This window comes from Lodderomyces beijingensis (genome assembly GCF_963989305.1).
Source record: "Lodderomyces beijingensis strain CBS 14171 genome assembly, chromosome: 8".
Taxonomy (NCBI): domain Eukaryota; kingdom Fungi; phylum Ascomycota; class Pichiomycetes; order Serinales; family Debaryomycetaceae; genus Lodderomyces; species Lodderomyces beijingensis.
The window spans coordinates 664,093-685,779 of NC_089977.1; the positions used below are offsets into that span (position 1 = coordinate 664,093).

At 47.5% G+C, this 21,687-nt stretch overlaps 10 protein-coding genes across 10 annotated transcripts; 6 read left to right on the forward strand and 4 right to left on the reverse strand. All coding sequences in view use genetic code 12, as the record gives it.

The window, feature by feature from the left end:
• Nucleotides 1-3,089: 3,089 nt before the first annotated feature.
• LODBEIA_P60170 (uncharacterized protein) lies at nucleotides 3,090-4,238 on the forward strand (the record flags this gene model as incomplete). Its single annotated transcript, XM_066976414.1, has 1 exon — nucleotides 3,090-4,238. One exon carries the CDS (start codon nucleotides 3,090-3,092, stop codon nucleotides 4,236-4,238), a length of 1,149 nt encoding a protein of 382 aa, XP_066832955.1.
• Nucleotides 4,239-4,324: 86 nt separating this feature from the next.
• On the reverse strand, nucleotides 4,325-5,923 carry LODBEIA_P60180 (uncharacterized protein; the record flags this gene model as incomplete). The annotated part of the gene is made up of 1 exon (XM_066976415.1): nucleotides 4,325-5,923. One exon carries the CDS (start codon nucleotides 5,921-5,923, stop codon nucleotides 4,325-4,327), a length of 1,599 nt encoding a protein of 532 aa, XP_066832956.1.
• A 697-nt stretch (nucleotides 5,924-6,620) lies between these two features.
• LODBEIA_P60190 (uncharacterized protein) lies at nucleotides 6,621-7,415 on the reverse strand (the record flags this gene model as incomplete). Its single annotated transcript, XM_066976416.1, has 1 exon — nucleotides 6,621-7,415. The coding sequence occupies one exon, from the start codon at nucleotides 7,413-7,415 to the stop codon at nucleotides 6,621-6,623; it is 795 nt and encodes a 264-aa protein (XP_066832957.1).
• A 189-nt stretch (nucleotides 7,416-7,604) lies between these two features.
• On the forward strand, nucleotides 7,605-8,372 carry LODBEIA_P60200 (uncharacterized protein; the record flags this gene model as incomplete). Its single annotated transcript, XM_066976418.1, has 1 exon — nucleotides 7,605-8,372. One exon carries the CDS (start codon nucleotides 7,605-7,607, stop codon nucleotides 8,370-8,372), a length of 768 nt encoding a protein of 255 aa, XP_066832958.1.
• A 1,184-nt stretch (nucleotides 8,373-9,556) lies between these two features.
• On the forward strand, nucleotides 9,557-11,140 carry LODBEIA_P60210 (uncharacterized protein; the record flags this gene model as incomplete). The annotated part of the gene is made up of 1 exon (XM_066976419.1): nucleotides 9,557-11,140. The coding sequence occupies one exon, from the start codon at nucleotides 9,557-9,559 to the stop codon at nucleotides 11,138-11,140; it is 1,584 nt and encodes a 527-aa protein (XP_066832959.1).
• A 234-nt stretch (nucleotides 11,141-11,374) lies between these two features.
• Nucleotides 11,375-12,022, reverse strand: LODBEIA_P60220 (uncharacterized protein; the record flags this gene model as incomplete). The annotated part of the gene is made up of 1 exon (XM_066976420.1): nucleotides 11,375-12,022. The coding sequence occupies one exon, from the start codon at nucleotides 12,020-12,022 to the stop codon at nucleotides 11,375-11,377; it is 648 nt and encodes a 215-aa protein (XP_066832960.1).
• Nucleotides 12,023-12,277: 255 nt separating this feature from the next.
• LODBEIA_P60230 (uncharacterized protein) lies at nucleotides 12,278-16,039 on the forward strand (the record flags this gene model as incomplete). The annotated part of the gene is made up of 1 exon (XM_066976421.1): nucleotides 12,278-16,039. One exon carries the CDS (start codon nucleotides 12,278-12,280, stop codon nucleotides 16,037-16,039), a length of 3,762 nt encoding a protein of 1,253 aa, XP_066832961.1.
• Nucleotides 16,040-16,086: 47 nt separating this feature from the next.
• Nucleotides 16,087-16,455, reverse strand: LODBEIA_P60240 (uncharacterized protein; the record flags this gene model as incomplete). Its single annotated transcript, XM_066976422.1, has 1 exon — nucleotides 16,087-16,455. One exon carries the CDS (start codon nucleotides 16,453-16,455, stop codon nucleotides 16,087-16,089), a length of 369 nt encoding a protein of 122 aa, XP_066832962.1.
• Nucleotides 16,456-17,367: 912 nt separating this feature from the next.
• LODBEIA_P60250 (uncharacterized protein) lies at nucleotides 17,368-19,401 on the forward strand (the record flags this gene model as incomplete). The annotated part of the gene is made up of 1 exon (XM_066976423.1): nucleotides 17,368-19,401. One exon carries the CDS (start codon nucleotides 17,368-17,370, stop codon nucleotides 19,399-19,401), a length of 2,034 nt encoding a protein of 677 aa, XP_066832963.1.
• Nucleotides 19,402-19,830: 429 nt separating this feature from the next.
• On the forward strand, nucleotides 19,831-21,636 carry LODBEIA_P60260 (uncharacterized protein; the record flags this gene model as incomplete). Its single annotated transcript, XM_066976424.1, has 1 exon — nucleotides 19,831-21,636. One exon carries the CDS (start codon nucleotides 19,831-19,833, stop codon nucleotides 21,634-21,636), a length of 1,806 nt encoding a protein of 601 aa, XP_066832964.1.
• Nucleotides 21,637-21,687: the final 51 nt, after the last annotated feature.

The window sequence follows — 21,687 nt, forward strand, 5'->3', positions numbered from 1 at the left end:
CCAAAGCCAAGCCCACTCGCTGTGGACAGAGCAGGTCACCATTTTTCAAACAAGTTGCAAGGCTGCAAATGTTGTCGTTTTAGAAACAAAGCACTTGCGTCCTACTTCAACAGACGGTGCATATGCAAGACTCTTTGCGTGAAAGACAGCAGGATTAAAGGGCTTATCGTCGTAAAACTCGACTTGAGCCGCGATGCATGACACAGGGCTTGTCTTCTCGTGATCACAATTCGTAAAACCAGGTCAATGTATCATGCGTGTTTCACAAGTCATGATCTACTAGGGGCGGCTGTATGGGGGGGGGGGGGGGGGGGGAAGAGCGGCTGCACAAGGGCTTCGCTGGTGAGTTTCCCTCGATCCCCTTTCTTTCCACCCGCTGAGCTGAGCTGAGCTGAGCTGAGCTGAACTGAGCGGTTGTGGGAAATGAGTACGCATGGAGACTTTGCAAAGAATGGAATAGGGCAAGTCAGGGGGTCAACAGGGATTACATCTGCTTCAGATCATCCCAAGAGCCTTTTTTTTTTGTTTTGCAATGAGCTAAGCCTTGGGAATAGTTTATTTTTGTCAATGACCGTTGCTTGACGGTTGATTGAAGTCATTGCGCAAGTGCCGACTTTTAGTGAGACTCTTATGGCACGGCCCGATCTTGCCCCGTGCCCTGACACGGCTTCGTGTTTCCCTAAAAAAAAACAAGGACTAGATATGTGTTTATTTAGCCTCCAGTACAGCGACCTTTCAATTTTGACCCAAGAGTTCAATAACTATCCATCCACGAGAACTCGTAAGCCGTCGAATGTCAACCTCGTAGCTGATAATGCCATCAATTGGTAAATTAGGTGCACCACGAGGAGGAAGTATTGGCGGGTCCCTTGATGCTACCCATGATGCCTTTAATTTGATTGAACCTCCGTATACATTTTTTACTGCTTGTAAAGCTCGTTCATCTCTTATATCCATAGTAATTTCTAAACTTGCATAACCTTTTTTAGATAATAAAAAACAACCTTCTTGATGTCTTCCACTGACGTCAAAGGGGTACCGAATTGCACTATAAAAGAAAACGCTAATGGCACGTTGGAAAAGGAAATCTTTTGAAAATAGCATCAACCAAATACTCATTCCCCATCAAATACAAAAAAGCAAAAAAAGACCAAGAATGGGGACTGTTCGTGCTACGATATCCCGGTTAGCTTCATTTGTGCTTAGATTCTTTGAATTTGCTTTCTACGCCGCTTCCTTTGCAATAAGCTTGGGCTTTATGGCAATGGCAGAGTCAGTCAACGGTGTCTTACTTTACCTCGCAATCATGTCCTTTATAGCTTTGGTTTGGTTGTTATCTGGGATTTTCCCCTGTTTCTTGAGAAGCAAGCTCTCACCAAATAAAATACTCATTCTGGAGGCAATACTCGTTGTTGCGGTTTTCCCACCTTGGGTATGGTTAGCTTCATCAATTCCTTCTTCTTGCTACGTGGACTACTCGATTATTTACGAATCGGATTGGACAATTTCGGAGCTGCGGCAAGATTTTTGCAACTTGTTGTATAGTATAATGGCATGTGCAGTGATTGCCTGGTTTTTCTCCCTTTTGAACATGTGCTTGTTCTTTTTCTGTACTTGGAGAGCTCATGGAAAATCATTTGGATCAACAAAGGTACGCTTCTATTTTGGTGGTATCTTTTCAAGACCCGACCAAGAACAAAATATGATTAATATCGTGCCGCGTTCCCGTCCCGAGTATCCTGCACCGAGTTGCTCATGCTCGTACTCGTGCGGCGAAAAACCATTCACTGCGGGCATTTCGGGCTCACCGGACGACAACTGCACTCATGACCACAACCACAATCACAATCATCATGATGGTCCATCTAATATTTCACCGGGCTTTTTCAGCGTTCCAGCACCTGCCTACACCGAAGCTTTTCAACTGCCCAACCCTGATTTACATCATCAACAACATCACCACCACACCACCAACATATGTGTAGTGGTGGTGGATTTAGTGGTGGATTTGGTGATGGTGGTGGTGGATTTAGTGGTGGATTTGGTGAAGGTGGTGGTGGAGTTGGTGGTGGTGGTGGTGAAGGTGGTGGTGGAGTTGGTGGTGGTGGTGGTGGTGCTGGTGGTGGTAGCGGCTGCTGCTGATTATTCATATCAACGGTATCTCTTCTATCTGTGCGTCACGTGACATGGGAATGATTGGAGAAGTGGGCGTGGAGCCCCACACAGTTGAGTGCGAGACTTTTGGCAGATAAATGAGGCTGTTGGAGGCGAGATAAGCAACGACGGGCTTTTCCCGGAGATTAAGCGTGAAAACTACGCTACTTCTTCGGTAGTCATCTGTTACCTCTCGAGATTCGAATGGTGGCATCGTCTAGTCTCCCATAGTCGTTCCCAGCGTGAACTAGAGCGATAGAGGTTGAAGTGTGGGAGTTATGGCGGTGTCTTGTTCAAGCATGGGAGCTTTAAGTGAGTGGGCCGCTCCTGGTTGCCTGGGTTCTATCAACTGGTTTGTAGGCAGGTCGACATTAATGCGTTTTTATTTTTTAATGCCTTCACTCTGCCTCTGCCTCCAGGAGAGTGAGGGATGGGAGATGAGACACCACCCCATCGTGATCACCCTCTCCCGTCTTAACTACGGGAACGTCTCTGCTTTAATTGGAAACGGAAGGTCAGCAATGGCAAGGAGCGGGAGAATGAACACGTTGAAAAACGATGGAGCTGATGGTTTTCTACGGCTGCAGCTCGCCCACCTTGGAACGAGCAAGGTTGTGTGGTTGAAAAATGGAACAAAGCAATTTGCAAAGTCGGACAATCCACGAGTCCTCCATGGGAATGCATAGTTGCGAAAAGTGCAGCAACTACGGCAGAATCGAATCTGTCGCGATATATATGAGCCTCGGGTGTGAAAATCCCCACCCGGCAGCTGCGACCCAGATGTCGTTTTTTCCCCTCTTTTTGCAGCCATTTCCCTCTCCATTCCAGCATTCCAAACATCCCAAAGCCCAATCGCAAAACCCACCCAGACCATAGTCTCAACCCCCCATCATCACCGTCTAGAACCTTCAAAAGAAAAAAAAAAGAATAGTTTCATGATCCATAACCACCAACAGCAACAACAGCCAAACTTGCCCATCCCGCACACATACCTCACCCCCATCACATACTCGAAATGCACCTTGCTCCCGACCAAGATCATCTCGCGCGGTGCATTCAAGGGGTATCAAGACATACGCAGGTTCCAATGCTTCTCAACGCAATGCAACTTGAATTTTGATCTGAATCAGAGCTGTTCGTATTGTCGGTACATTCCGTATTTTCCATCGCCTTTGCGAAATAAGAAGTTGCGGAGGAGGAATAATAGCGGGTGGGAATGGCGCGTTGGCAAGTGCGGCGAGGTTGATGATTTTTGTGAGGGAAATTTCGAGTCTAGGTGGACTACTTTTTATCGTGATGATGCGGTGGTGGAAGGACTAGTTGGAGAGGGCGCCGGGGGAGGCGGAGGCGGCCGAGAAGGGGGAGTAGAGGGAGTAGAGGAAGAAGGAGGGAAGGGGTTTGTGGTGCCACTGCGGAAACAGATCGAGGAGTTGTCGCCTCCGCTTCTGGTGCTTGAACGGACTTTTGACGAGACTGCGTTTGAGGAAGAGGAAGAGCTAAAGGAAGGTGGAAATGGAGAGGAGGATCAGGTGGTTAGGAGCGGCGATGGCGGAGAGAGTTTGGATTTTTTGGGCAAAAGTGAGGATGGTGATGTGAGGTTGGAAGAGAAGTTGATCTGTGGGCTGAAGACCACGAGGAAGATAAGTGGGGGAGGTGATAGCCATGGAGGCGAAAGTAATAGTGACGGCGACAGTGGCGGAAATGAAGGTAACGATGTAGGTACATCACAAAGGAAGTCGCAATTCTCCCGCGGCAGTCATCATCATCACCATCACCACCACCATCATCACCACGGCTCACATGGATCGTCACGTCACGAGAGTATCGGACACTCGCAAACGATATCATCGCATTCAGTATTCGGCATGGCTAACAAAAGCGAGCTCAATAACAAATGGAATGGCGTATTGGACCATTTGAAATTTGGCGATTTGCAACTTAAACAGAAATTCATCGAGATCAAGAATCAAAGTAGGAAACTTACTGCTCGCGCTATGCAATTGCAAAACCAAGGTCATCAACAACACCAAGGACATCAACAGAGACCTTTTTCTGCTCCTACACCCACATTGGGACATGTCTAAATTAGTAGCAAGCACCTTTAAAAATAAACTTAAATATCTAAAAAAAAAAAAAACAAAGGGCAGTACGCTGTTTCCATTTCCTCTCCCTAGACTAACTTTTTCTTCAACGATTCCTCCGAGATTTTCCAGCTCTTCAAATCGGGTCGATACTTCACCTCACTGATCAACCCATTCAACTCTCTAAAACTCTCATCTTTATCCTTGCCCTTGAGGTGATGCTCGTCGTAATACGACTTGAGTTTCAAGTTGCATCCATTCGGGTTCTCGGGATTGTCGAAGATATCATTTATGCACTGATCGGGCGAGTAGTCCAACAACGGGTAAAGTTCTGGGTCCCAATTGCTTTCCAAAATCTTGGCATACAACAAGCTGACAATGGGGTCCATTATGATTCGTTTATTGTTGCTGAAGACGTTACCTTGGGCACGGCCCAGTTTGTCGGGTTCGGCATTGGGCAGGTTGTTGCCCATGTTGACTGCACTCGAGCTGTCATTGCCCTTGGCCACGTATTGGAGGAGGGCATCGTTGTCCAAGTTGGCGATTTCATCGAGCGAACGTTCGCGTGGAGATTGCGAGGCGCCCGATGACACCGACAGCCGTGCTGACCAGTTGCCGTGGTTGCCGTGGTTATCGTGGTTGTGATGGCTGAAAATGCGACGATGCGAGTGCTTATCAGAGGGGGAATGTGGTGGTGGTGGTGGTGGTGGTAATGCTTCTTCAGCGGGTGACATTGGTGGTGAGCCCGGCGAAGTTTGTCTCTGGTTGCGTCCTTCGTAGTATTGTGGGTGGTCACTGGGGAACTGAGTGGAATTATCACCAAACACATTGTTGATGCCTGTAAACACGTGCTTGCGTTCGAGCTCGGGGATGTTGAACGTGTTGCTCTTTTTCAAATGCTGCTTGTTGTCTAAAGAGGCCTGCGATGCAGATAGGTGGCTGCTATTGTTATCTTGGATCTGCAATTGCGTGTGAAAGTCAAAGTTTGAAGGCAATTCCAGCAAGGCCAAGGTGATGTTCAAGATGGAGTTGACTTTGGAGTCTTCAAGCAAGTACTTTGTGTTGACCGGTTCTTGGAAATTGAGGTACTCGGTCAAGTTGATGACCAATCGGCCCAAGGGTATAAGCAGGGACTGGCCCGTGGCGTCAATGTCGCCGCTTTTGCTGTCGACAACGTAGAAGACCTTGAAGATGAGGTACTTGTTTGATATCAAATTGGCCTTCTTTTTACTGAGCCCGAACCGCAAGTTGCACGATAAGTTGTAGTTGAAGTTGCATTTGAAATTGTGGAGCTTCTTTCTTGAGGTGGTGGTGGACACGTTGCCCAGCAATGATGTATTACCGCTGCCACTGCCAGAACCAGAACCATTACCAGATCCATTGCCACTCCCATTGCTCACTGCCGTGCCCAGCTTGTCATTCTTTTTGTCATTTGACTTTGAAGGTAAAAGAGCATCGTCCAATTTGCTAAAAAAAGTCCTCGGACTATTTACGGACGAGCCGGCCTTCTTTGTAAGCTTCAGAGCTGTTTCGACATCGGGAACTTTATTCTTGCTATGTTTCTTGCTATTTCTGCTATCTTTAATCTGGATTTCAATGTAGCAAGACCCACCAATTTCCGGCACGTTGGCCAAGTCGTGGATCGTGAGATCAAATGAGAACTTTGCCTTGCTGCCGCTTGAAAACATGGCCTCAAATAAGATATATCTATTGGATAGGAAAACCTGTCTGGAAGTGTAGATAAGATAGATGGTGTGGGTAGTGATATCTGTCATGTAATTTGCGCGCCTGGCTCTTTTTCCCAATTGCGGCTATCATGGGTGAACTTTCAACCGCCCTTTTAAACCCGACCGGATTTGGATTCCAGGGAACGCCGTTTGATGAGTCTACACCAGAGACCACTGAAAGGGACCGTTAATGAAACATAAGTGGGTGAGCGGCCCTGATGGCTCCCTCCTTTTTGCTCTTTTTTTGCGTTCTCTGAGGGCTTTTGCCCGGGATTTTTGATTCATCGGTGTAACAAGCAGACCAAGCAGGGGGGGGGTTTCAAACTACGCACTCCATGAAGCCCCCTTAGAATACAATTTGGGGTTTGCCATGGGCAGACACGCGGTGTGGTCTTCTGCAGTAAAGAGATGGGTCTCGCCTTATCGTGAAAATACCATGGAACGCCCGCTATAGGTTGGTGATGTGCTGGATGAAAGAGACAAACTCTTTTGCTTCTATTTACAGAGAACCCCATTTGACTCGGAATCCTACAGTCCACATCCATGCTAAAGCGACAGTGCGTTTAAGCAAGAACTGGTCACCTAAAGGGACCAGCAAAGGAGTTGTGTATGGACGGTGGTGTCACCATCAGCAGCCGCAAAGAAATCAGGTTTTTTTTCATCCCTTCCCAAACTGCAGAAACAAGTCACTTTCCAAGACCTCTCCTTTATCACCACCACCAGCTCCTCCCCCTCCAGTCACCTCTTCGTCCTTCACACCCCACCACCGTAGTCGCGTGACAGCAACAACCATTTTCCACTCCACCTCGTCTTTCTGCGCAGCATGAACCACCACCACGCCCAACCGCTTCCTCGTGCGTTTATTCTTGGAGTCGTAATACGGCACCAGCATAACGACAAGCTTGCTACTGTCGCTTGCACCGTTCTGCAATGCAACCTGCGTAGGCATCCAAGTTTCAATCTCCGCAGCGGGGATGTTGATGTTGACCTGGTCCCTCGTGACGAAATCGGTCATTTGCGTAGCTGAGATCGACGCCGATATTCGTTTCTCTGCGAGATCGACTAGTTGCACACGCAACGAATCGTACTGCGACTCTATCTCTGCTTGAATGTTGTAAAGGTGCGATTCGTGGTATGGGAGAATCTTGACTACAGTGGCGTTGCGCGAGTTGCGGATTATGTCTGCGTGGTGCCTGTAAGTGGACTTGTTGCTGAATCGGTTAAGCAAGTACGTTGTTGCTGCTATAGGCGGACCTAGCGTTACCCAGTACTTGGGGTGGATCTTGATGAAGCTGATTATGGCGGTGCCAAGCGCAGTCAAGTATTTCAAGTTTTGCGGCATGAGATTGTTCCATATTAGCTTGGGGTAGGTTTTGTTTATCGAGTACAGCACTCGCGGCGGACCGGAGTACGTTTGGAAAAGCGTCCGTTTGTGGATACAATGCTTGATCATTATGGCTGGTCGATTGACCTTGCCGTGGTGGTGTGGTTGTGAAATGAAAAAAAAAAATGAGAGTGGAAAATTGGCGCGCAAGTTTTCGATAAATTGCGTTTTCCATCTGAAGGGCAGCAGCAGCAGCAGGAGGAGGTTCTTTTCTTCAAATAGTGGAGTCTTCTTCTTGGATCAGAGTTTGTCTGGGAGATGGGGAGAGCGGAAATAGGCACGGCGAAATACGAAGCCAAAAAACTCAAGGCCAGCGGGCTTCAGAAACTAAAGTTTTACTGCCAAATATGCGCAAAGCAGTGTCGAGATGGCAATGGATTCAAGAACCACTTGTCCTCCAAGTCGCACATGGGGCGGATATCCAACATGGAAGACTCGGGCGAGATCAAAAACGTGGTGTCGCAGTACTCGCGTGAGTTTGAGCGCGAGTTCTTGAGCTTGCTCCGTTTGAACCATGGCACGAAACCAATCAATGCCAATCGATTTTACCAGGAATACATTCGAGAACGTGACCATGTGCATATGAATGTCACGAGGTGGAGAAGCTTGACTTCGTTTGTGCGATATCTCGGCCAAAACGGGGCTGTAAGGGTCACTAACACCAGCGGGGTGGACAATGATGATCATGGAGATGATAACGACGAGGAAGGGTTCAGTTTGAATATCCAGTTGGTTGATCATCGGAGTTTCTTGGGGGATAGACGTCAAGATGAGGAGGCCGAGAAGGCCGATACCGACATCTCGGATCGGATCATGCAAGAGCAGATACGGCGAGGCAGAGAGCTGGAGGCAAAGATGAAGACGAAAGCGAAGGCGAAGAAGGCGGATTCTGAACCAGAGATAAGGGCCGGAGGAAATGAGAAGACAGCTGCGGATGCGGCAGCTGCACCTACTGCTCCGATTCGAATTGCAGTGAAGAAGAAAATGACCAATGCAAAGGCCCGGAATGCGTTTGATGAAGATTAAGAACAGATGCAAAAAAAAAAAAAAAAAAAAAAAAAAGCTAGAAATTTGTTGGCTAACAACGTTTTCAGCTCACGTTCCATGTGATGAAATCCGGTTTGCATCATATATATAGCACCTGCTAAATGCTAAATGCTATAGATCCTTCTGGTGAATTACGATGTGGCCAAATTACCGTCTCATCATTAGGTCACGTAATTGTTCTATCACGTGACTCTTCTATCACGTGACTTGTATGCATCACGTGACTGTGCTATCACGTGACTTGACGATGAGACGCGGTCTGTTTGAAAATGTGAGAGAAACCACGATGGGAGTCTCTTTGGCCATCCAGTTACGAGCACCGCTTTCTAGAGCTTAAACAAAGGATGCATCGGTTGCATGACAAGGGCAACGCACAACAACCCTGTCGCGAGATTGCACCTCCTAACAAGTCGCGGGACAACAAGTTGTGCAAACGTATTCTCTTGTCTCACACAGGTGGCGCAGATCTCTCAGTAGTAAAGCTAGACGAGGGATTCGTATTAACCTGAAAGATAATTTCGTATGTAGCAGCACGGAATGCGCCCCGTCCGTGCCGGGTTTCATATCACGAAACAGTTGGAAAACCCACAACAGAGAACGAGGTAAAAGGACCCTCTTGCTAAGCTGAGTGAGGGCTTGGACCCCGCCCTTTGGACCCTCCCACCATTCCCAATCTGCAACATTCTGTCTTTTTCAAGCGGAGGAGCGTCAAAGCCAACTGCGAAGAAGAGGGCGTCCCGCATTTTGATTCTTCTCCCCTAGTTTGAGCTCGACTGTAGTTGGATAGAACGACCCCGTCAGCATTAGGGATCTGGCGCCACGCCAGGGGGCGGGTTCTCGCTGCACGTGCCGAGCCGCACGAGCCGCACGCTCACGTGCTTAGAAGAAAATAAAGTGGGTGGGAGGTTCAACTGATAGAACAAACCTCCTCTGCTGTGCAACCCATCCACCACCAAAACAACAACCTAGACAACCACCAACAAGGACCAAAGTGCTATCTATTTGCAAAAACACAGAGTAGTACTTACAGTCAACATCACTGCTAACATCTAATAATATCAGCAGCTTCATCGCCTGAGAGTAGCATTTGATTCATTCTTTGCTAGGGCTCTTTTTTTTTCATTCCAGGGGAAGAGCTCTATCATCGGGGCATTCAATAGATTATGTTTGCCGTTGAACACCCACCAACATCCAGATCTACGCCTCCGTCGGCATCATCGACGTCGACATCGATAGGGACTCGGGATTCCATTCATCCATATAAAGGAATTGCACCAAAATTGTCAAGCTACAGCACGTCGGAAGATAGCATGTTGGATACTGTTTCCGCGACAACCTCGACCTATACCGCTACTGACTCGCCCCTATTGCGTGATTTGTCGGACCACCTGTTTGGCAGATTGACCTTGGAGCCTAAACCCGTGGATTTGAGCAAGTACGAGATAATCAGCGTGTTCCTCACCCATTTGATAAACATGCGAGATCCAGGCATCATCCTCACCCAGCCCAAAAATCTTCAGTTTTTCAAAAGGTTCCAAGTGCAGACGCCTCCAGAGTCCAATAGGGAAATCTTGGACGGGATACTATTTCCCGCCGATGTCTGGATCAGAGACGAGGTCAGCATTAAAAATGTCGAAATTAAAGTGACAATGTTGAATGAAATCAATAGCATGTTGGAAAGCGAACTAGGCAATATCAGCGAGCAGAGCTCATTTGAAGAGATCACATTGAGCTATTATGCCAAGTTGCTCACGGCCTACAAGGTTTATGAAGTGCCCACGCGGAGTTTCCCTGTGAAAGAAGATAGTTTTCTCCAAGGTCCGATTGACGAGGAGTGTGAAGAAGGCAAACGCCAAGACGATTTGGGGCTCTTTGGCAAACCTTTTTACCGAACCACCTCGAACCAAAGCCAGCAATCACTGGGCTCGCAAAGTTCGAAAAACTCCAAAAATAAAAGAACAAGCTCAACCAGCTCCCTTGGGAAAAAGCGACTTTCATCTTTCTTAACTAATGGGAATAAGCATCAGCCCCTAGAGGATTCTTCTACGCCGCATACTCCACCACATCAACCATTTGCCAACCAAAGAAGAAATAGCAGTTTGAGCACAATTACCGATCTGACCAGCACCACCACCAATTCGGGGCTTTTCCATTCCAACTCTAATTCAAATTCAAATCACCGTTCGTCGAGCCTGCGACAGTCTCCAGAGGGCCACGGCCCCACTGCAACCATAAACTCAATACTCTCCAAACTGAAAATCTACAACCGAATGAAAAAACACCGCGATCTGTTGGCATCTGTGGCATCAAACAAGACTCAACTGAGTCCCTTGAGTCCCTTGAGCAACAGATCGAGCTTATCCACCGCCCAGACTGGCGCAACTTCCGTCGGGTCAAGGAGACGCAGCGTAGGCGTTCAATCAATCAACAATAGCGGCGCCGCGTCAGTGACATCTTCAGCGCACACCGTCACCGCTATGGTGGAAGTCATCAGCGAAGAGCAAAGACACGAGAACTCAAAGCATAAGTACGACTACTACGTGCAGATTTTCAAGTTGAATCGCAACACAGATAAAATCATGAATGCGCTAGTGGCAAACACTCAAGTCCCCAATGAAAAATTGGTCAAGTTTTTGGAGTTTATCAAGGAGAAATTGTTGAAGTTTATTATTGTTGACGTTATGTTTATGATCTTGAGCTATGCTGAAGCCGGATGTTCAAATTTCAGCAATCTTGTACGATATTAGAAGAATAAAAAGTAAAAAGACGTTTACTTGATGTGTATTTTTCAATTCGTGGTTGTATGTATTATTTTTTCAACAATAGACAATTCAAAAAAGAAAGCAAAAAAGGAATAAGCGGATATTTGGTTCTAAGTTACCTTCATCTGTGTTGGAACAGCATTTCAATACATGATTTCAAATGAGATGACCATTTTCGAGTTCTAGTTTGAGATTTGAAAAACATCCTTGTTCTTTGTCTCACTTGCAACTGCTCAACATCTGAGAAATAACAGTCAACAACTGGTCATTCTCACACGCAGCAGCAACTCGCTCCTTATCATTCAACTGCTTATTCACCTGCGACTCGCTCTGATGCGTGCCCTCCTTGATCAAGATCCTGATTCTGAACCGCGCAGGCAAGCTCCGCTCCAAACGGACCCTGATGCCGAGGCCAATAAGCGTAGCAAGCGAGCAATGCGTTATCGTGGGGGTGATCCTGATGGTGACCTGCGAGATGCGCGATTTGGAGCCCGCGTGCTCGATGGCGATGTCGGCGAGGTTCACCACTGCGAGCTGCGCTAGCGTGAGCGGGTGCTCGGGGTCGGATATCGTTGATATCAAATCGAATATCTCTTGCTCGTCTATGGGCTCTTCCTCCTCGTCCTCTTCTTCTTCCTGTTCTTCTTTTTCTGCGGGCGATGATAGTGATAGCGATGATGCTGATGACGAGACGGACGAAATGTCGGAGGAAGGCTCGGATGAGTCGAGGTGGGGGAGGAAGAGGGAAAGCGACGAGATTTGCGATTTGAGAAGTTGCCCTTTCTGGGAGTCCGGCTCGGCGGTGGACCGCGTAGGGAGGGAGTGGATATCTAGCACTTTCGGGTTTGCGTTTATTGGATCGGACATGGTATATGTTTATTTAGGGACTTGGAGGAAGGGGTAAGGGAGGTGGTTTGCTTGATATCTTGTGGATGAAGAAAAGGTGCCATCGCAAATGAGTAATGGATTCGGAAAATTCCGCAGGGCAAGTTGGCGATAAAATGGCACAGGTGGAAATTTCGCGATACAGTTATCAAACATGCAACAGCACGATCCAGGGTCTTTGCCAATACCGATAGAAAAGCACACACACACGCATACACGCATAGAGATAGGGAGGAGATGAATAATTACGATGATGTCTTTCTCAGGCAATTGAACCCGCTTCTCCGCGTGCAATTTGACTCGGAAAAACTACGACTGTCCCGAGTCGGTGAGCTGCTAGTCCGAAATTTCAACAAGTACAACATCCATCATCTGGTGTGGGACAACTGCATATTGAAGAACCGACTATCGACCGCCAAGTATATTATACAATTTGATGCTGCAGAAACGGTGGTGTTGCCCCCGCGTGGCAAGGTCCAAGGCGAACACGACGCATTGTCGCCGTTCAATACTACATCACCCATCTTCCCCAACGGCATCCTTACACACCATTGGCTTGCGAAATACACCGAGAAGTTCCCCTTTGCCATGGTTTACGTGGTGCAGTTGGACTCTGGCGGGTACGAGGACGACTCGGTCATTGACAAGCTCAAGATTTTGAAGTTGAAGTTGGAAGGTGTTGGTTGCAAAAACCTTGTGCTTGTGGTGGTGAGTCCCGAAGAGTTACATAGCGAGAGATTGGTGACGATTCGCACCGAGCTTAATTTACCCAAGCATGGTGCAATCTACCACGTGAGCGACTCACTAGATGGTGGTAATGACGAGCATGAGGATGAGCATGAGGATGAGCATGAGGATGGTGAAGTGTCGAAGCAGTGCGATGCCATGGTGCTGGGACTCATCAGCAACCTCTCAAAATTGGCCCTGGACTTTTACGGAAATGTCGAGTACAAGATCAAACTGAGATACAAGAAATACTACAAGTGTCCCAGCACGGAGCTAGTGGACACCTCGATCGAGCTCACCCCCAAGTTTCTCGAGACGCGCAACTTGATCAAACAGGGACTCATTTTGGAACTTGTCCATCCGAGAAACTTGGAACCGAGTGTCAAATTGTTGGAAGTAGCCTACGAGGACCTAACTCAAATACTCGAGACCACCTACGCCGTCAACTTGCTGGATCACGATACTGAAATTTTGCAGCAATTCAAACTGTTGCTTGATGTGTTGGCCTTCCATATTGTGCGCGGTTATTTTTCCTTGGAAGAGCCGATCCGAGCACTTCAAAAGCACAAGACGCACATCTTGAGCACGGTTGAAGTATTGAACGCCGATCATCATTGGATCCTGACGCAGTACGAGTGGCTAGCGCAGCTAATGCGATTGATCCCGTATTCTGTGCTCACCAACTTGAACTCGAGTGCTATTTTGAAAATGAAAGAATTGCAGCATCGCAAGAATTTGCATTTGAACTTGCATTCGCGACAAGCGGCACTTTTAAGCTATTTCGGTGGGATACATACCCCGGAGTCCGATTTGATCACCAACCCCGGGTTGTGCTATGTCAAGGCCTACGAGATGAGCTCGGACCCAAGGCGTAGGATTGAATTGTTGCAACTGGCCATCGAGCTCCTTGCGCTTAACTTGGCCAATGCTACTGAACTGCATCTGATTTCCGGCAAGGATAACTTGGTTTCGCTTATTTCGTATATCAACTGGCTCGTGGCTGAGGAGTATATGAAGTTGGAACAGTATGGCAAGGCTTCGGATTTCTTGGAGATGTCGTATAGTTCCATGGGGGTGTCCAAATGGTTCAACATTAGTCATTTGCTCTTGGAAAAATTGTTGGTGTGTTATATTAAAGTTGGCGACAAGAAGATGGAGATGAATACGATGTTGAAGCTAGGCACGATGCCCAAGAGTAAAGAGTTGGACAATTTCGATCAAAATTCAAGTGAGAATTTGTTTGAGTTTGACAATGGTAAAAATATGGTTGAGATTGAATTGTTGGATTCCAAATTGTACGAAATGTTTGATGTCGAGCCGTTGTTGGTGAGAACTGAGTTGGAGGGTGACACGGTTGTTTTGGACGATGTGACTTTTCAATTGAAGTTGAACTCAAAGTTGAATACTGAATTGTTAAAGTTGTTCTTGCCCGAGCCCAGCGAAGTTGAAATCGTTATAAATCAAATAGATGTAACCCTCGCTAGCGGGACACCCCAGAAATCCTTTTCGGGACTCAAGGATATTTCAATAACTCACGACGAGTCCAAGGCCAAGGAGCAGGTTGTTGTATTGCAAGGACAAGAGGTTGAGCGTGCGTTTGCCGCTTCGGCCAATCTAGCAATAAGTGAATCTAGTGAGATTATTTTGCAACATCACCAGCAAGCTACATCTGCTGGACAGTATCGTGTACACCTTGTCAAATTGCAGATTTCCGCCTTGATCAAGCACAATGGCAAATGCATCAAGTTGAACAAGATTGAGTTGCATCAAAATTTTCTGCAAAGTTTCCATCTTGGACGGATGTATGCTTTGGACGCGGCACCGAGACAATTCCGGTTGAAGGAAGCCTTGCATGTGTTGACGGTTGATCGTAAAAAGCCCGATGTCAAGTTGAAGTTGAAAAGAGAAGTGGACTATTATATTTCAGGAGAAAAATATGTCATGCCTGTGGTGATTTCTTTCAACAGGAAGGAATTAGCTGCTACTACTGCCAAGGCCTTATTAGCGGTCAAGGTCAAGAATGCTGAGTTTAATCTAACGTGGGATAAATTGAAAGACGATGAACCTTTGAATTTGCTCGACATTGGTGATGGCGACGACGGCAATACCGCAACTCACCTTTTGCATATGTATAAGCGAGATTGTGAAGAAACAGGAATTGTGCTTGATTTTGAATTGATAACTTCCGATCGTGCAGATACTTTTGGAAGTGGCGACGACGACCACGAGTCGCTGCTTGATTCTGAGATTACAATTTTCAATGTTGGATCCTTTAAATTCCCTGTTTTGCGTGACCCTTTTGAAGTGCATTATTCGATACGGCCAGTATACAGGGACTTTAAAAAGCTAGCCCCTCAAGCTTTGGATCGTGCTGCGTCGCTTGAGCCAGAAAGTGAGCCTGGCACAGAAGAAGAGAAATCAGCCGAATCTCCCGCCTCGGTAACCAGCACGGCAACTGATAATAAGAGTCGAGAGTCCCCAGAGCGAGCTAGTGAAAAAGCCATCCTATTGAACAGAACGTGGAGAACGCTTTTGGGTATAGCTGATAATTATCGAGCCATGAGCAGCAATAGCAGCACGTTGGAAGGTCTTAAGATTCTTGACGTGGACTATAGTCTCACATCACGAAACCCAGACATTGTGATTGAAACATTGGAAAATATTGCTGGGTCGAATGACCGAATTTTCATCACGAAAGCTAGAAACAAATTCAGCTATAGGAGCGTGGCAGTTCTCACTTCCATTGTTATTAAATGGAGAAGGAAAGATGATGATCAAACCGTGAACGAGTTTCAATTTGAAATTAGTCTCACTTTGCCATTGAGCTCACCTCGTGTCCTACTCATTGCTGAGGAGAGCAACATTAGTGGTGGTGGTGGTGGTGGTGGTGATGCTATACCAGTTGAGCTTGAATTAAAATATATCTTGGAGAATCCCACTCCCAACGCGTTGAATTTCGCTTCGCAATTGAGTGATTTCAACGGCTGGTCGGTTATAGACAGGCAAGAGAGCGACAATGACACCACCACCGCGAGCGATGAAGATCTGACGTCCATCCGAGACGGCCCATTTACAGTTGCACCTATTTCCAGCCACATTGCATCATTCCACCTCAAGTCCCAACACCCAATCGAATCCACCACTTACAAACTCAAACTACCCAATTATAGAGTGTTTGACATCAACTATCGCGTGGGGTTGATGCCCATAATAACGCAATCGAAGGTCCAACTAAACGAAGACGAAAATCGCTTATATTTAAATAATTTCTAAACAAAAAAAAAAAAAAAAAAAAAAACACAACATATACACATCTGAATTTAATTACCATTGACAGTGAGCAACTCCACTTCGAAAATCAAAGTCGAGTTGGCAGGAATCAAACCGGGGAACCCCCTGTTGCCATAGCCGATTTCAGGCGGGATGGTGAGCAACGCCTTGGTGCCCTTGCTGATCTTGGGGATGCCACCTTTACCGTAGTTATCAGTCAATGCAATGTCCCAGCCTTTAATGACTTGGCCCACGCCAATTGTGCAAACAAAGGGCTTGCCTCTCTTTCTCGACGAATCAAACTCCTTGCCGTTGGTCAAGGTGCCGTCGTAGTGGATGGCGATGGTGTCGCCGGGCTTGGCGAAGGTCTTGTTGTCTCCTTCTTGGACGATCTCTACTTTTGGGAGCGTTTCTGACATCTTGGGGTTCTAATTGAAAAAAAAAAGAGCAAGGAAGTTGGAGTTGGAGTTGTTGACGGTGAGCGATGTTAAGTAGGGAGTGTGGTTGAGAAATAGGCTGTAAATTTTTTTTGTTGGTGAGGTGGACTCCAGTGTGTCGTGTCGCGTTTTGTGTGTCGTGTCGTGTGTCGTGTCGTGTGTCGTGTGTCGTGTCGTGTGTCGTGTCGTGTGTCGTGTGTCGTGTCGTGTGTCGTGTTGCGTGTCGTGTGTCGTGGCTTACCGAGAGCAAGCTTCTTGCGACACCGGCGAAGGGCACGTGACTGGGTGATGGCGTGGCTGTGTCTTTGTTGCTGCTGGCTGCAGTCACGTGACACGGCCGGAGCTAACTCCAGAATCGTGCGATAAGCCGATCGAGAAAAGAAAAGACGGCAGAACCGGATACACCTCACCGGCCACAGCCTCTCCCATCTCTCCTGTCAAATCCCCTACGCCGGGAACACGAAGGGCTGAACTGGGGCTCGGAGCTCTACGCATCCGCCCCCCATGCTGGCACTGCAAACCGAGTCCCCGAGCTTCTAAGCCATTCTGTTGTTCCTGTAGGCTTGAAGCGGAAGTGGAGTCTACGGGGGGACTGGGTGGTGTCTCGTTCTCCCCGTAAAATGTGCCACTTTATTTTTCCTCTTTCTCCAATTCTAGCAGTCGTGAGATTTAACATCCCGATTGAAGACGGCAATCTCACACATTCATCCACTCGAGCCCTCGAGCTGACGCCACTTGTATATTTGCATATATACATAGATAGTCGCTCCCAGATAGCCCGCTCCAATCTACAAGGGTTTTCACAGCTCCTTTCTCCATTTTTTTTTCTTTTTCTTCTGTTTGTATCTACACCCACGGCTGGAGGGCACAACTACAGCCCTAGATATATTGAAGATGTCCGATGTCAAAGTCGAGATCGACCGCACGGCCACCGACGGAACATTTACCAACCACGACATAATCCGAGGGTCGATCCACTTGGTTGTGACGAAGGCCATCACCCTCAACTGGATCCAGGCCAAGATCGAAGGAATTTCAACTACCCAACTTGCCATTCCGCGGGAAAACCCACGCAAAGACCGCGAGCGCAAGGACAAGATCATCCGAGATCAGCACAAGGTGTTGTACGACACCCAGATTGTGTTTCCGCCAGACAATGTGCGGCAAGTGAGCAACGCCAAGGACTTTACACTAGCCCCGGGCAACTATTCGTACCCTTTTGAGTTCAAGATCCCCTTGAACAACTCCTGCGTCAAGATGAGTGGCATCACCAACAAGGTGCAGATGAATATCAAGTCTTTTGACGTTATGATCAACAATGGCAATCTCAGCACTACCTATTTGCAAAATAAGGCACACCAGTTCCTCAGCGACTACGCTAGTAGTGGTGGTGGTAACGGGGGCAAGGGGAATAGGCCACCGCTGCCTCCACAGCTCCATTACCACATTACGTCTCAACTACCTCCCAGTTTATCCGGTATAGGCGAGTTTGCCAATATCAAATACTTTATCAAGGTTACATGCAAACGGTCCTCGATCTTCAAGACAAATCTACGAGCCCACGATCCGTTTATTTTCCTACCTTTGGACTTGGATGCCCTGGGCAGGCCCTTGTTGGGACCCGGGGATCCGCAATACGAGGTGGACTACAAGGAGGCCTTTGTGAGAAAAGAGGTGGTTTTCAGAAACAGAATTCCGGAGATTGTTGCATTTAGAGTCCCTAGTCCCGCGAAGAAGAAAAAATCGCCGGAAAAGGTCTTGCCCAAGGTTCCCTACATTGCTCCCAAGAGGCAAGGCTTTTTATCTCGCTTGTTTAGTGCCGAGACTTCCCCTAGTGCATCCTCGTCATCGTCGTTGTCGTCGAGTCCTGCTTGGGAAAAGAGTAACGGCGAGTATCGCGGGAGAAACTCGGTGCCGGAGATCCATTGTAAAGATGTGCCGTTTTCATTTGAAATTCGATTCAGACACCCGGCGTTTTTAATTCCTACCAAACCACCTTCTTTTAAATTGTTTTTTATATCGACCTTGAACCCGTTGAGGTACACTTTGAACGCCTACGGCAGACCCGAAGAGTCAAACGGGTTGGGCGTTGTATATCTTCAAAAATTGACCATCACGTTGACTTCGACAACCACGGTGTCGGTTGTGGAAAACGATGGTGCCTCACATGAGTACCACATGGGCCAGCACGAGGAAGTAATGACGCTTTGCAACAATACCTATCAGAACTTGAAATTCGACTTGATGCACAGTCAGATCAACAGAAACGCCACCTCCGTGGCAACAAACATCGATGCCTCGGGCTCGCTCTACGAGATTGAGATTCCGAGAAAGTACTACGACAATTGTGTCATCCCCGACCACATCTCGCCCACTTTCAAAACGTGCAACATTACGAGAAAATACAATCTCACCGCCAAGGCGGGTTTTTCATGCGAGAGAATCGACGATTTCAGAAACCGCAAGGAGATGGCGAACAAGGTCAAGTTTGTGGAGTTGCAGTGCGCCAACATCAAAGTCTTGAGCGGGTTGAACATGACGAGCGCGTTGCAATCCAACGCCCTGAGGTCATCGGTGCCGCGTCTTTCAAGTGCCTCGCAGGGCTCATTTGCAAAATTGCCCACGCCGCCCCCGTCTGTCCCGTTCAATAACCGCGAGAGACAATATTCGCACAATTCAATCAGCCCCGCGTTGCAGCAGGGAACAACCACTCCCGTTTCGAACGGACACGGTTCTGGTAACGGTGGCAATAGCAGCATGGAGAAATTCGAAGTGACGGGCGACGACAATGCCGGGACGAACCAAGGGCAAATGTTGCCCACCTATGACGACGTAGTGTTGGAAAGCTCGTATCAGGATGACAGCGAGCATCAGCGAGCTAGACGAAGGTACCAGCAGCATGAGCAGTATTACTATAATTTAGATTAACAGAGAAAATAACCGATTTTGAATGTGTGGGGTGGGCTCTTCACCGTCATCAAGATAGGATGGACTTGGAGCCAAGCTAACAAATTCGCAAAACTACCCTTTCTCTGAGTACAGCTTTTTGCTTAAAACCAAAATCATCCTCATGGATGACGCTACCCGCACGGCCAAGTCGAATATCACGAGTGGAGGTGGTGTTCATGTCGATGTTGATGTTGATGTTGGTGATGATGGCGTCCAAGGGTCTATTGTAGTTCCACCAGGTAGTGTACGATCTCCCGCAGTTTTATTTGTAGACGAAAAATTTACATTTTTTTTTGTAATAAGAGAAAGAAAGACCACCGGTAAGATTGCCATTGACCAACTCTGCAAGAAGGATATCCCCCTTTGGAACCCATTTAGTGACAAGAGCCAGGTTGAATCCATTCCGCTATGTCCGACAATTTCTTCATCAAAAACAAGACGGCCATCATCGTCACTGCCTTGACAGTGACCTCGGCAGTGGGAGCATATCTCTACTACAGCCAACAACAAGATCATCAGGGAGGCGACCGTACGTCATCAGACAAGTCGAGCAAGAAAAATGAAATGGGCGAGGATTCCAAGCCTTCGAGTAGCTCCAAGAGTAAGAAGAAGAAGAAGAAGAGCAAGTCTGGTAGCCCCGAGGCGGGAGCAGCGAAGGAGAGCAAGGAGCCGCACGTTGTGCCTAGGTTGACCGCCGAGGTCGTTGCTGGGTTGAGCGAGTCGGAGAAGGAGGAGTGGGCCTCCAAGTTGAAGGAGGATGGTAATGTTGAGTTTAAGCAAAAGAACTACCAAAAGGCTATTGAGTTTTACAGTGCTGCTTTGGAGTTGAAGCAAGATCCCGTTTACTATTCGAACAGATCTGCGTGTTACTCGGCTTTGGACGACCACCAGAAGGTGATTGAGGATACTACCACGGCCATCAGTTTGAAGCCCGACTACACCAAATGTATATTGAGAAGAGCTACCAGCTACGAGTTGTTGGAGCAGTACGAAGAGGCCATGTTTGATTTGACTGCGTTGACCATTTACGGCGGATTTTCCAACAAGTCTGTCGAGCAAGTGTTGGAACGTGTCTTGAGGAAGCACTCCATCAAGATTGTGGATGGCAAGGAGAAGATCTTGGCCTTGCCCAGCTCTGCCACCATTGGATCTTTCTTTGGTGCCTTCTCAGATGAAAATGCCTTGGTCAGCGAAGAGAGTCAAGGCGGGGAAGCGTTTTTGTATCAAGCTTTAAACAAGATTAGCAGCAATGCCAGAGACGCCTATGAGGAAGCTGACGTTTTGATCAATCAAGCCGTGACCGCGTTGGCTGCTGAAGTTGGCGAAGAAGAAAAGGAAAAGGACAACAAAGACTTGTATGCTGTTGCGTTGGAGTATTCCGCTGCATTCCAGTTTTTGAAAAATGACCCCGCCACGGCTGCCGAGTTGATCAACAAGGCCCTTGCCATCAAGCCAAGAGCCAGGGCGTATGTGTTCCGCGCATTGATCAATGCTGACAAGTCATCCTACGAAGAAGCCATGAAGGACTTTAAATCCGCCGAGGAGTCGGACCCTAGCTCACCCGACGTCTACTACCACTTGGGCCAATTGTTTTATTTGACGGGCGATTTGGACAATGCCGAGGTCAACTTCACCAAGGCCAAATCATTGCACCCAGATAACGTTTACGCTTATATCCAACTTGCTTGTATAACTTACAAGAAAGGACAACCCGAGGAGGCATTTGAAAAATTCACCGAGGCCAAATTGAAGTTCCCCACCAGCCCCGAGATTCCAAACTACTATGGTGAGATCTTGGCCGATAAGGGCGATATCCAAGGAGCACTCAAGCAGTTTGACATATCGGCCAGGTTGCAAGAGAAATTGGACCGTTTCAGCGTTGGTGCCTTGCCATTGATCAATAAAGCCACCGTGATATCGAGAGAAAGCTTGGAGAAGTTGCCCGAAGCCGAGACGTTGCTAGTCAAGGCATGCGACTTGGACCCCAAATCTGAATTAGCTAGAATCTCTCTAGCACAGATTAAATTGCAAAACGACGAAGTCGATGAAGCTATTGAGTTGTTTGAACAAAGCTGCGACTTGGCGAGATCCATCGAAGAGAAAATCCAGGCTGTTTCCTTTGCCGAAGCTAGTAAGATGCAAAAGAGAATCAAGAGCGATCCTATCTTGACTGCAAAGATTGCTGAATTGATGAGACAGAGTGGTGCTTTGTAAAAAAAAGAAAAAGCAAAGAGGAAGAAACCGAAGTAGTCGCAAGAGGGGGAG